The sequence below is a fragment of the Candida pseudojiufengensis genome (genome assembly GCF_024610245.1).
Source record: "Candida pseudojiufengensis strain CBS 10847 chromosome Unknown scaffold30, whole genome shotgun sequence".
Taxonomy (NCBI): domain Eukaryota; kingdom Fungi; phylum Ascomycota; class Pichiomycetes; order Serinales; family Debaryomycetaceae; genus Lodderomyces; species Lodderomyces pseudojiufengensis.
In genome coordinates this window covers 51970-64893 of record NW_026261502.1, presented here as the reverse complement: position 1 = coordinate 64893, position 12924 = coordinate 51970, and the positions used below count along the sequence as shown (strand labels likewise).

Sequence of the window (12924 nt, the reverse complement as noted above, 5' to 3'; positions counted from 1 at the left end):
ACAACTACACAATTCTATTCTGGATCAACAATCTCAACATCAACAGTTACTGCCAATTTTGGAGGTAATGATACCGTCATTGTTGATTATCCATCGAATCTAATTACAACTAAAACTCAATTTTATTCAGGATCATCAATATTTACAACTACTGCTACTGCTACATTTGGAGGTCAAGATTCAGTTATTGTCAATTTTCCATCGAATCCAACTATTACAACTACTCAATATTATTCAGGATCAACTATTTTTACATCGACTGCTACCGCTATTTTTGGAGGAAATGATTCAGTTATCGTTAATTATCCTGTTAATCCTACTGTCACAACTACTCAATATTATTCAGGATCAACTATTTTTACATCAACTGCTACAAATAATTATGGAGGAAATGATACTGTTATTGTTAATTACCCTTCCAACCCAACCACGTCAATAACTCAACTTTACTTAGGTCTGGAAACATTTACTGATACTGCAACAGACAATTTTGGTGGGACAGATACAGTCATAGTGCACTTACCATCACAAACTTACTCATCAGAATCCTGGAGTCTCAGTTCACCTTCATTTGTAACACCATCATCAAACGAAAATTCATTATTCACAGAATCAAATTCCGAGTCATCATCATTTGAAACTTCATCAATTACTTATTTTACACCTTCATCAGCTGAATCCACTTATCTCGAATCACCATTGGAATCATCTTCAATTGAATCCTCATATTTTACCCCAAGTTATAATTCGATACCATCAATTGATCCAGATTATAGTTTAACTAATGAAGCTAGTTCATCAAATAATGTATTACCATTAAGTTCAAGTGATATGGAAAGTTATAGATCTGCTGTTGATGCTGAGTCTACAGTATTTGAAATTCCATCAAGTTCAAGTGATATAGAAAGTCATAGTTTAACTAGTGAAGCTGATTCAACATCATATATATTACCATTAAGTTCAAGCTCAAAAAGTATGGAAAGTTATAGTTCAACTGGTGAAGCTGATTCATCAACATATATATTACCATTGAGTTCTAGTTCTACAGAAAGTTATAGATCTGCTGTTGATGCTGAGTCTACAATATTTGAAAATCCATCAAGCTCGAGTGAAATAGAAAGTTATAGTTCAACTAGTGAAGCTGATTCAACATCATATATATTACCATCAAGTTCAAGTTCTTCGGAAAGTTACAGATCTGCTGTTGATGCTGAATCTACATTATATGATAATCCATCAAGCTCAAGTGATATAGAGAGTTATAGCTCTACTAGTGAAGCTGATTCAACATCATATATATTACCATCAAGTTCAAGCTCAAGTGATATAGAAAGTTATAGTTCAACTAGTGAAGCTGATCCAACAACATATATATTACCATCAAGTTCAAGTTCTTCGGAAAGCTATAGATCTGCTGTTGATGCTGAGTCTACAATATTTGAAAATCCATCAAGCTTAAGTGATATAGAGAGTTATAGCTCAACTAGTGAAGCTGATTCAACATCATATATATCAACATTAAGTTCAAGCTCAAGTGGTATGGAAAGTTATGGTTCAACTAGTGAAGCTGATTCATCAACATATATATTACCATTAAGTTCTAGTTCTACAGAAAGCTATAGATCTGCTGTTGATGCTGAGTCTACAATATTTGAAAATCCATCAAGTTCAAGTGATATAGAAAGTTATAGTTTAACTAGTGAAGCTGATTCAACAACATATATTCTACCATCAAGTGCAAGCTCAAGTGATATGGAAAGCATTAGTTCATCGACATATGTATTACCATCAAGTTCAAGTTCTTCGGAAAGTTACAGATCTGCTGTTGATGCTGAGTCTACATTATTTGAAAATTTAACGAGTTCAAGTGATATCGAAAGTTATAGTTCAACTAGTGAAGCTGATTCAACAACATATATTCTACCATCAAGTGCAAGCTCAAGCGATATGGAAAGCATTAGTTCATCGACATATGTATTACCATCAAGTTCAAGCTCTTCAGAAAGTTACAATTCTGCTGTTGATGCTGAGTCTACATTATTTGAAAATCCAACAAGTTCAAGTGACGTAAAAAATTATAGTTCAACTAATGAAATTTCATCTACATATGTACTACCATTGAGTTCAAGTTTAAGTGATATAGAAAGCAATAGTTCAATTAATGACGCTGGCTCATCAACTTATACATTATCATTGAGTTCAAGTTCTTCCAAAAGTTACAGATCTGCTGTTGATGCTGAATCTACGATAAATGAAAAACCATCAAGTTCAAGTGATATAGAAAATTATAGTTCAACCAATGAAGCTGCTTCAACATTATATATATCACCAATGAGTTCAAGTTCTTCAAAAAGCTACAGATCTGCTGTTGATGCTGTTCCTACTTCATTCAGTATAAGTAACACAAAAGAAATCGAGTTATCAACATCATCATCATTATCATCTTCATCGTCAACTTCATCACCATCATCATCATTATTATTATCACCATCATCATCATTATTATTATCATCATCATCATCATCTTTATCATCATCAATACCATTATCATCATCAACATCATTATCTTTGTCATCATCAACATCATTATCTTTGTCATCATCATTGTCATCACCTGAATCCAGTCTTGAATCAACCGCATCGACCTTCTCAACTATACAATTACCACCTTTAACTTCATCCACCACCTCAACAGTCATATCATCTTATGGTCCATATGGCAATACTAGTGTGCCGGTTTCAACTATGTCTTATTCTACAGAAAGTGAATCTGGAGTATTTAGTTCAACAACTGCTAGAAGTTTAAATTTTGTCAGTACAGATGAGACTATAATCCCAATGATTACATCAACATCATCAATAGCTACTTCAAATTTAAAAACTAGTGCCACAATCACTAGATTTCCAACAAGTTTTAATTCAGGTGAACCAGTCAACTCAATTGCAATCAATAGTGCATTATCATCAGAATTGTCGGTGGTTCAAAGTGATGCTGCTATAAGTGATTCCGAATCTGATCGTTCGACTATTTCGTCAAGTGCAGCTGTGACTGCTTCGAGCTCATCAATTGCTGGTAATTTTTTGACAAACAATTCCGACCAAAACATCTCACCAACTATATCTGAAAGTAATCCCGGGGAATCAGCATCATCAACAACATCATCAACTTCATCAACATCATCAACATCATCAACTTCATCAGCATCATCAATATCACCATCTCAAATTGCTCAACCCAATGAAAGTACTGAAGTTGTTGAACCTACAAAAACACTAAATTCAAATAATGATAATGATTCTAATTCAACTCCAACAGAATATAATGGTCCAAAAAATACACAAGGTACTAATGATGAACCTGAAAATGATAATCAATTGCACCCTCAAGAAAGTTCAAGTAGTGTGGATTCGATAGGAACGCAATCATCTTCTCATGTTGGATCAAATGCAACAAATGAATCTGGCCCTGGTGATTCAAATACAATGACAACTTTACAATCTCCATCTTCAACAACTAATGCTGCTGCTAGAGTTAACTCAAATCAATCTTCAAATACCATTATGGCTAGACCATCAGATAGTAATTCAATGAGCATGCCAACTACATCATCTATGCCAACTTCAACAATTGAACCAATTAACACTTACGAAGGTTCAAGTAATAAATTAAAAATATCTAAATGGTACTTTGGTATTTTTATGCTTATACTTAGTTTCAGTTTTAACTAATTTTGATATCATAGTTTAGCTCAACAATTTAATATTTTCCAATTCGTTTCATTTCATCACGTTATTTCAAAAATCTACAATCAATCAAGATTTTATTTATATTGTTATTTATTTAAAGCTTTCAAATTTTTTCGTTTCCATTAATGTATAATTGTTCTTATTTATGTATATTAACAAAAGTAATAGACAATTTATCTATATAATATAAAATGTAAGTTTAGTAGAGTTTTTGGAAAGATTAACTTAAACCCGTTATTTAATTGTGCCTTAATATAAGCATAAGTTTATAAGCAAAGACTGATCTATTGATATTTCGAATTGAGATTTTGATAAATTATTATTATGTTATTTATTCTGAGAATCTGGAATCATTTTATGTTTTGTAATCAAATATTATTAATAATGGTATTTCCACTATAAAAAATGTCATCTTTCTCATGATCTGGAAAATGTCGCATGGGATAGATAAAAATTACATAGTAAGAAAACTGTGGCAAATCGGACGTCGGCTTTTTTATTTTTTTTCAAATTTTATTGTTTTTCATAATTTTAAAAAGTGATTGGTTCAACGTGTTTTAATTGTAGAATATGAATTTTCTTAAGACACCTTAAATTGTAAACAAGCTCAATTGCAGTTTAAAAGCAAATTGGATACTGTAAAATATGTCAAATAAGTTTTAATTTAAGTAAGTAGAGTGAAGTTTAAATTACTTTTGCCACAATGTTCTTAACCTTATAATTTTCTGAAACCCAATTTTAATTGTTCCACATTCAATTAACGGAAGTGAGACAAATACAGAGAAGAAACACCAAATTAGACAATCATCGTATTAGTATATCAAATTATTCAATTCATTAGATATTTATAAACTCTTATTCTTTGTTAACTTTTGAAAAATAGTCTTTTGAATCTTTTGGAGTAGCTTTGATGGTTTCTGAACCAGGTTGCCAATTAGCAGGACAAACTTCACCGTATTTTTCAACAAATTGGAAAGCCTCGATTAATCTTAATGATTCATCGACTGATCTTCCTACTGGTAAATCATTAATGGTAATTTGTCTTAAAATTCCTTTTGGATCAATTAAGAAAATACCTCTTAAAGCAACACCATCATCTTCAAGTAAAACACCATAGTCTTTTGATAATGAATGATTGGTATCAGCAATTAATGGAATGTTTAATTTACCTAATCCACCATCTTTTCTAGCAGCATTATTCCAAGCTAATAATGTATATTCTGAATCAGTTGAAGCAAATAATACTTCTGTATCTTTATCAGCAAATTTTTTAAAAGCATCTGAATAAGCAATAATTTCAGTTGGACAAACAAAAGTCCAAGCTAATGGGAAAAATGCTAAAAGTACCCATTTACCTTTATATTGTTCTAATGAAATTTCTTCGAAAGTACCATCGACAACAGCAGTCTTGGTGAATGATGGAGCTGGTTTTTGAATTTGTGGAGCCATTTTATCTGTATTAGTTTTATATAAATTTATCAATTGAGCTGAATTTATTTGTAAGAAGAAAGGAAAGAAAGGAAAGAAAGGAAAGAAAGAAAAGTTTGAAAACGAATAATTCTGTGGAGGAGGGGGCAGATCAATTCCTTTTATATTTTCTTTATTATAATATTTATTATGCATAATTAACACATTAATAATTTAATTTTTATTTCTATGATTCTAGAAGTGCTACCAAAGTAATTGACCCGAATGTCGTACACACAAGCGTTGAAGTTAATTAAAATGCTTATGAAAATGTGTACAGACTTAATCATCAGTATCATTACGATGACAAATTACTTCCAACGAATGACCTCAATTGACTAAACTGTAACAACCAGAAAGAGAAGCTTGTGACCAAGAGGTTTCAGTTTTCAATTGGATGTTCCAATTTTGTTGGTCAAATTATAATATGATTCTCGAACTTTCATTAATATTTAATAATAATAATAATTTATTAATTAGGAGTTAAAAGTAATTGATTTACAAATATATCTATAGGAATACAAATTGCATTTATAATTTGAATGAAATCTTCAATTGCATTGCAATAGTATATATACTGAATCTACCTAGTATTGATAATTATCATGACACTACGAATAGAGCTTATGCAAAAAGTCTTAGTACAGACAAGATTAATAGCACGAATCGATGAGTGTTACACTTGTGATCCTTTCAGTTGATTTTAAATCATCCTAACTGAACTTAACAACGAATTGAAGTCTAATTCCTGGCAAAGAATATACCAATCGATACCTCTTACGAGTTTGATAAATAATTTAAGTTCTTGAATATCTAAAAAATGGTTTCACAATCTATTGTCTGAATTAGCAATAAACTTTTCAATTGTTTCTTTCAAATATTCAGCTTCTGTCTCCATCTCTTCTTTTGTTCTTTCATTTCTAAAATTATCATTTTGATCCAATTCACTTTTTGTATTTTCAACTTTATTCAAAAAAGACAATTTCCTCTTTTCAAACTCATTATAATATGTTTCTAAATCATCTTTTTCTAATTTATTATATATTGAATCTCCAAACCCATCTTTTTTATACCTTGGTATTATATGAGTATGCAAATGAGGTATCAGCTGACCTGATTCTGGGCCATCCTGAATAGCAATATTTAATGAATCTGCTTTATAAATTTTTGAAATGAATTTATGAATCAATTGTAAAGTATTCATATAATCAATTGATTCATCTGGTGTTAAATCACCAAATCTTAGTACTGATGTCCTTAATGGCACTACTAAAACATGTCCTGGCACTAAAGGTTTTAGATTGACTAATGCATAAGTGAATTTGGATTTGAAAAATACTTGATTATTTACTATGTATTTGAAGAAATATATATCCTTGACTGACATTTCTTGATTGTTCTTGTTTAATATTTACTTTTTCTTGTTGTAAATAGTCTTTGCTATAAAACCTAAAGTCTACTAAGGTATTTTTTGACACAATCTTTATAAAAATAAATCGACAGAGATTGTTAGGAAAAACAAAAAATGCAAAGGGTTGATTAAGTGCTTAACGTGAATAATTTGTTCAAGAATCAAGATCTTATTGTCACGTTATAAATTAGAATTATACTCAATTGAGACGTCGAAAGAACTCATCGTGATGAATTGAAAGATCAGATTTTGTCCCAAAATAACATAGTGTTATAAAAAACTTTACAAATAAAAACTCAAGATGGAAAAATTAGATGAAATACAATGGAAATCACCTGAATTTATTCAAGAAAGAGGGTTAAATACAGGTAATGTTTTGGAATATTTTGCCCTTTCGCCATTTTATGATCGTACTTCCAATAATCAAGTACTAATGATGCAATTCCAATATCAACAAATTCAATTACCGGTTCACATGAATTTTCATCAATATTTTCAATCAAGATTATCAGAAATGACAGGAGTCGAATTTGTGATAGCATTTGTTAGAGAACCTGACTTTTGGATCATAAGAAAACAGAAAAGATTAAATCAACAACATACATTCACCTTGCAAGATTATTACATAATTGGTGCTAATGTCTATCAAGCTCCCAAAATATATGATGTTTTATCTGGAAGGCTATTAGCAAATATTTTATCAGTCAAACAATCAATGAAAACTTTATCTAAAATGACAAGTTATCATATATCTGATGGTGGCCATTCATTTAATAATTCATTGCATGAAAAAAATAGAGCTCAAAATCAAGTTCATTCCCTGAAGCAAACTAATACAACTTTAGATAATTTACCTATCACGACAGATACTCCAATTTCAATAACGGATAGTCCAGCTATTGGACAACCTTCTAATACACCTACAAATGCTCCACAATTTACGACAAATACTATATCAAGTGGTGCATTTAATTCCCTACTAGATGAGATCACAAACGAAAGTTCTAATGAATTCTACTTAGATGACATTCCATTATATGGGAAAGGCAGCACGGTGGAATTTTTAAATCTTAAGACAAACACATAGTAATTAAATAAAATATTTTTTCAACCACAAATAGTTAAAAAATGCATTAATTCAGATCTCAAATATACAAATTTCTCTTACTTTTTTGGTTTAAAGCTCATCTTTTTCTGTTTCGATCTTATTTTCACCCGATTTCACAATCTTTACTTCTTTCACTGGACGATCACCACGACTTGTTTTTGCATTTTCGATTTTTTGAACAACATCAAAACCATCAGTAACTACACCAAAAACAACATGCTTACCATTTAACCATGAAGTAGGGACTGTAGTAATAAAGAATTGAGATCCATTTGTATCACGTCCAGCATTAGCCATTGACAATAATCCTGGTCTATCATGTTTCAAATCAAAATTTTCATCAGCAAATTTATTCCCGTAAATCAGTTTACCACCAACACCTGTTCCATGAGTAAAATCACCTCCTTGTAACATAAAGTCTTTGATAACTCTATGGAAGATAGAATCTTGATATCCAAATCCTTTTTCACCAGTTGATAATGCTCTAAAATTTTCAACCGTTTTTGGAACCACTGTACCGAATAATCCAAAAGTTATACGTCCAATTGGAGTTCCTTCTTCTTCGATATCGAAATAAACTTCATGAGTGATTGGTGGCAATTTGGTAAGTTCTTTTGAAGAATTAGTTTGGCCAATGAAGTAAAATAATGCTGCCAAAAGTAAAGCAATTGAGCTGATAAGTTTCATCATTCGTATAACCTTAATTCAATTTTGTTAATTGTATAATGTGAAGTAGATTGACCTTAATTTTATGATGCTTATGGATAATTCAGTTTAAAAAAAAGTGTGGTGAATAAGATTGTCGAAAAAAAGATTGAGCAGCCAAAAATTGCAACAGTCGCGCGTCTTTAAAGGTCAGAAATAGGTATCATTATCTTTGGAAATTCATCCTGCTGGTCACGATTATATATCGACTTGATCTCAAAAGGCCAACTATGTAATTTTGACTTATATCGGATTGCGAAAGAAGGATAAATGAATGGATAAAACCAGTTGCACGTTGAGATAAAATCATTTTGGCTGCAAATATATATTAAACATAAAGCTATGCAATAAATACTTAAAAAGATATAAAAAATTTTAAACAGGTAACATAATTGATGTGAGAAAATCTTCCAGATCAAACTAATGGAGTAGGAACAGCTTCAATATATTCTGGTATATGTTCCTCATCTTTTTTAGTCACTCTTCCAAAGTGAATTACTGTTGGCTTCATTGTGTTTGCTCCTATACGAGTTACCCAAATTGGATACCATGGTAAATAGTCCTTACGTAAATTAATGGTAGTATGTATAGATCCACTTGGACCATCGAGTATAGCCCCAGCGTAATCGTTAGTCCAATCAAATGAAGTTGTTTCTGGAGAATCAGTCCATGGAGTGTAATATTTATCACATAAAAAGTAACTGTAGGGATAAAGACTGTCAATATCATTAATACAATCAATTCCATTTAATAAGCTGACGCTTGAAGTCGTCGTAGTTTCACTATCATTTGTGGTTTCAGTAGGAGAAGCTGTTTCTGTTGGTCCACTCTCATCATTTGAACCTTCTGTAGCTAAAGGGGCGCCAGTTTCAAGTGGAGTTGATGGTACCGGAAGAGGAGTGGAAGCATCAGTGGTAATAGCAGAATCATTGGTATCTCTTCTGAATTTGAATGGAGCAGCTGTGACAAAAGTTAAAACTGTAGCAGTTAAAGCAATAATTGAGTATTTCATTCCTTTTCGTGTTTATTAAATTGTATTCTTGATTGATATTTTATTTCTATTGAAGATTATCAGAGAAATTGGAACACTATTTATATTCCAATTTGAACCTCCTATTTCAATTTTTAATTGGAGTTATGCATTTCTTTTTGCCTTCATCCCAGAAATTTTATCCACTTTATGACGTAGTTCATCTTGTAAATTGAATTGATGTTTGCAAATGATGAATTGAAGATGAGTGGCATGAATAAATTAAATTGATTGTATCACAAAAAAGTGATACACATAGTAATACTCCTTTCGAATTTGATGAAATTTTTAGCAAACAACAATCATTAGGCTAAGTTACTTAATTTCCATAAAGTACACTCAATAAGATAGGTGGTTGTAACTTGAAGTTACTAATAAAATTGTGATTTAATTTTTGTATCTAGTTTTCTTTTTATTCATTGATTTATATTTTTTTTTTTTATTATTTTTCTCCATGCACGTAATTATAACTTAAATAATTTTACGAGATTCAAACTTTATTATAATAGCTTCGTATTGTTTTAAGAGTTGATTTACGAAATGATCTTCATTAAAATTTATATCAGTTGTAGACCATGCCAATAGGTCTTTCCTCTGGACTCGACTTTTAACAAAAAGACTATACTCAAAGTTTTATTTCTGAATATCTTATCTCAGAAATTCGTGTAACAGCGGTTTGACGTGAAGTATGCTAAAATGAAAAACTTTTTCATTTCATTGATTTGAGATAGTTACTTTCATTATATGAGATTAAACAAATGTGAAAAACCACAAAAGTACTTTCCTAAGTATAATTTATCAAAATGTTGGTTAATATCCTTGCTATTGTCTTTCTTTCTCTAATCATTAATTAACAACCTCTTAAAATCACCATATCTGATACTTTTTTTTTTGATTTAAAAAGATTATGAGCCTTGGTGAAGTTTGATCTAATTATAATTGAAGAACTGTTTTTGCAATTTTCAGTAACAATTAAATAACTGCTTTTTCTTCTTTCTTCAAGGCTTATTACACTTTTTTGGTCTCACTCAACAAAATAAATTGAAGATAGTTGTCAATGGAAGCACTAATTCAAAAAAGGTGACACTACTAGTACACTCTACTACGAATTTTCGGAATAAAACTGTAAATTTACTTAAGCTTGAATCAAATTGGTCTTTATGCAACTCATATTATTCTTGATTTTTTCAATCAAATATCAATCAAATTGCGTTTGGTTAAAGATTTTTCCTAATTTATTCACAACAAATTGACTCAACTGACAAGTTGTTGAGCTGCGCAAATACTTAAACAAACCTGGGATGCAATTGTTCATTGGTTTCATTCAATTAATCATACGTTAATTTTGTTTGTTGAAAAAAATTAATGATGGGGTGAAGCCTTCATTCCATGTATAGTTAAAAGCTTACGAAATATTTTAGAGTCAAATTTTATATACAAAATTGCATTCGTGTATTAAAAAATGCTTGAGTTAAAACCTATTCTTTTTAGCTCTATCCCATGACGTTTTAGCTTTTCTTTTTCTAGAAGTACTTGAACTTAAGTTTTTATCATTATTTCCATTAAACATACTCCAATCTTCACCGGCAAATTGATTAGCCAAATCTCTTTGTTTTTGTTTGAAATTTTTCTTGGTTTGAGTGGTAGGTAATCTTGTAAAATTACTTTCCTCATAGTTTTGAATTTCTTGCTCTTTCTTACGATCATGTTGAGTTTTAACACCACCTCTACCGTGTCCAACAATAGTTGAACCAATGCTAGCTTCAGCCATTGGGATCTCACTTTGCTCTTGTAAATATTCTTCCATACTTTGTAATTTTTGATTCTTTTCACTCTTTTCTGTGGAATCTTTATTTGATGATGGTGGAGCAATAGCCGAAATTTTAGGAGGTTTATATTTCCCTGAAAGGTTTGTATTGGAATCTTTCGATGAATTTGGAGCTAGTTTTGCTAATGCAGTGGCGTCTGGTCTAAATGCTAATTCATCTTCTTCGTCCTCTGAATCAACCTCTAAGTCAGCTTCTTGATTATTATCTTTTTCGCCATCTTCTTCAGCATTCTCTTGTTTTCGCTGGATTGATTCACATTCTTTATTGTATGCCTTCAATAAATTTTCTATTTGATAATTAAGTTTCTTCTCTAAAGGTTTTACACCTTTTTCAAGGGTAACTCTTTGCACTATAGATCGATTTATTGCCTCGTCTTTTAGACTATCAGAATCATCGTGATCAAGTTTGTTTAAATTTCCTAGTACTATTAAAGCCAAGTTATTAATGTAAGATGCTAATGATTGATTTTTTAATGAAAGTAATGAAATACCTTCAAGTTCAGATGTGGAATTACTTTTTTGTTGTAAGGATTTTATAAAGTCTGGTACTTCTGTGGTAGATTCCTGCTTGATAAGATCTTGTACTGCAAGGTTGGACGATCTAGTTGAGGTGATAATAGAATTTAAAATACCGTCTATATTTGACATCTTAGTTGGGGTGATTGAGCTTATCTTTTGCAATGCTTCTCGTGAATAAGTTTGAGTTAAATTTAAACTCTACAGTATGTAGTTGATTATTTTTGTGTTGCAAATTTCGTTAACGATAAGATGAGATTAGAAAATTATTAATCAATAAACAACATCTTTTTTATCATTCATTTTCAACAGATTCAAAAATGCCTCAAAACGAATATATAGAGCAACATATTAAACAACATGGTAGAAGATTCGATCATGAGGAAAGAAAAAGAAAAAGAATAGCTAGAGAAGGTCATAAAGTTGCTAAAGATGCTCAAAATTTGAAAGGATGGAGAGCGAAACAATTTGCTAAGAAGAGATATAGTGAGAAAGTATCTATGAAGAAAAAGATCAAGGCTCATCAAGAAAGTAAAGTTAAAGGTCCATCGACCCCCAAAGAAGATGAAGGAGAAGCATTGCCAACATATCTTTTGGATCGTCAAACTAATAATACAGCAAAAGCTTTATCATCAAGTATAAAGCAAAAGAGATTGGAAAAAGCAGATAAGTTCTCCGTACCATTACCAAAAGTGAGGGGTATATCAGAAGAAGAAATGTTCAAAGTCATAAAAACAGGAAAACAAAAAAATAAGAGTTGGAAAAGAATGATAACAAAACATACATTTGTTGGAGAAGGCTTTACTCGAAGACCTGTAAAAATGGAAAGAATTATACGTCCAGCAGCTTTGAGACAGAAGAAAGCAAATGTTACACATCCTGAATTAGGAGTCACTGTGTTTTTACCAATTTTGGGTGTTAAGAAAAACCCTCAATCACCCATGTATACTCAATTAGGTGTTTTAACAAAAGGTACAATAATAGAAGTAAATGTTTCTGAATTGGGTTTAGTTACGGCTGGTGGTAAAGTTGTTTGGGGAAAATACGCTCAAATAACGAATGAACCAGATAGAGATGGATGTGTAAATGCGGTATTATTGGTATAGTTTAAA

General features: G+C 30.9%; 8 protein-coding genes across 8 annotated transcripts; 3 read left to right on the top strand and 5 right to left on the bottom strand. All coding sequences in view use genetic code 12, as the record gives it.

Moving 5' to 3' along the window:
- On the top strand, nt 1-3729 carry KGF55_000073 (uncharacterized protein; the record flags this gene model as incomplete). The annotated part of the gene is made up of 1 exon (XM_051761028.1): nt 1-3729. A coding segment is annotated over one exon (3729 nt), but the record flags the coding sequence as incomplete, so codon positions are not given.
- Nucleotides 3730-4602: 873 nt separating this feature from the next.
- On the bottom strand, nt 4603-5196 carry TSA1B (Tsa1bp; the record flags this gene model as incomplete). Its single annotated transcript, XM_051761017.1, has 1 exon — nt 4603-5196. One exon carries the CDS (start codon nt 5194-5196, stop codon nt 4603-4605), a length of 594 nt encoding a protein of 197 aa, XP_051617232.1.
- Nucleotides 5197-6040: 844 nt separating this feature from the next.
- Nucleotides 6041-6601, bottom strand: HNT2 (bis(5'-adenosyl)-triphosphatase; the record flags this gene model as incomplete). The annotated part of the gene is made up of 1 exon (XM_051761006.1): nt 6041-6601. One exon carries the CDS (start codon nt 6599-6601, stop codon nt 6041-6043), a length of 561 nt encoding a protein of 186 aa, XP_051617231.1.
- A 325-nt stretch (nt 6602-6926) lies between these two features.
- Nucleotides 6927-7712, top strand: KGF55_000070 (mediator of RNA polymerase II transcription subunit 6; the record flags this gene model as incomplete). The annotated part of the gene is made up of 1 exon (XM_051760995.1): nt 6927-7712. One exon carries the CDS (start codon nt 6927-6929, stop codon nt 7710-7712), a length of 786 nt encoding a protein of 261 aa, XP_051617230.1.
- Nucleotides 7713-7802: 90 nt separating this feature from the next.
- CYP5 (peptidylprolyl isomerase family protein) lies at nt 7803-8423 on the bottom strand (the record flags this gene model as incomplete). The annotated part of the gene is made up of 1 exon (XM_051760983.1): nt 7803-8423. The coding sequence occupies one exon, from the start codon at nt 8421-8423 to the stop codon at nt 7803-7805; it is 621 nt and encodes a 206-aa protein (XP_051617229.1).
- Nucleotides 8424-8853: 430 nt separating this feature from the next.
- On the bottom strand, nt 8854-9450 carry KGF55_000068 (uncharacterized protein; the record flags this gene model as incomplete). Its single annotated transcript, XM_051760972.1, has 1 exon — nt 8854-9450. One exon carries the CDS (start codon nt 9448-9450, stop codon nt 8854-8856), a length of 597 nt encoding a protein of 198 aa, XP_051617228.1.
- Nucleotides 9451-10939: 1489 nt separating this feature from the next.
- KGF55_000067 (uncharacterized protein) lies at nt 10940-11944 on the bottom strand (the record flags this gene model as incomplete). The annotated part of the gene is made up of 1 exon (XM_051760961.1): nt 10940-11944. One exon carries the CDS (start codon nt 11942-11944, stop codon nt 10940-10942), a length of 1005 nt encoding a protein of 334 aa, XP_051617227.1.
- A 188-nt stretch (nt 11945-12132) lies between these two features.
- Nucleotides 12133-12918, top strand: KGF55_000066 (uncharacterized protein; the record flags this gene model as incomplete). Its single annotated transcript, XM_051760950.1, has 1 exon — nt 12133-12918. The coding sequence occupies one exon, from the start codon at nt 12133-12135 to the stop codon at nt 12916-12918; it is 786 nt and encodes a 261-aa protein (XP_051617226.1).
- Nucleotides 12919-12924: the final 6 nt, after the last annotated feature.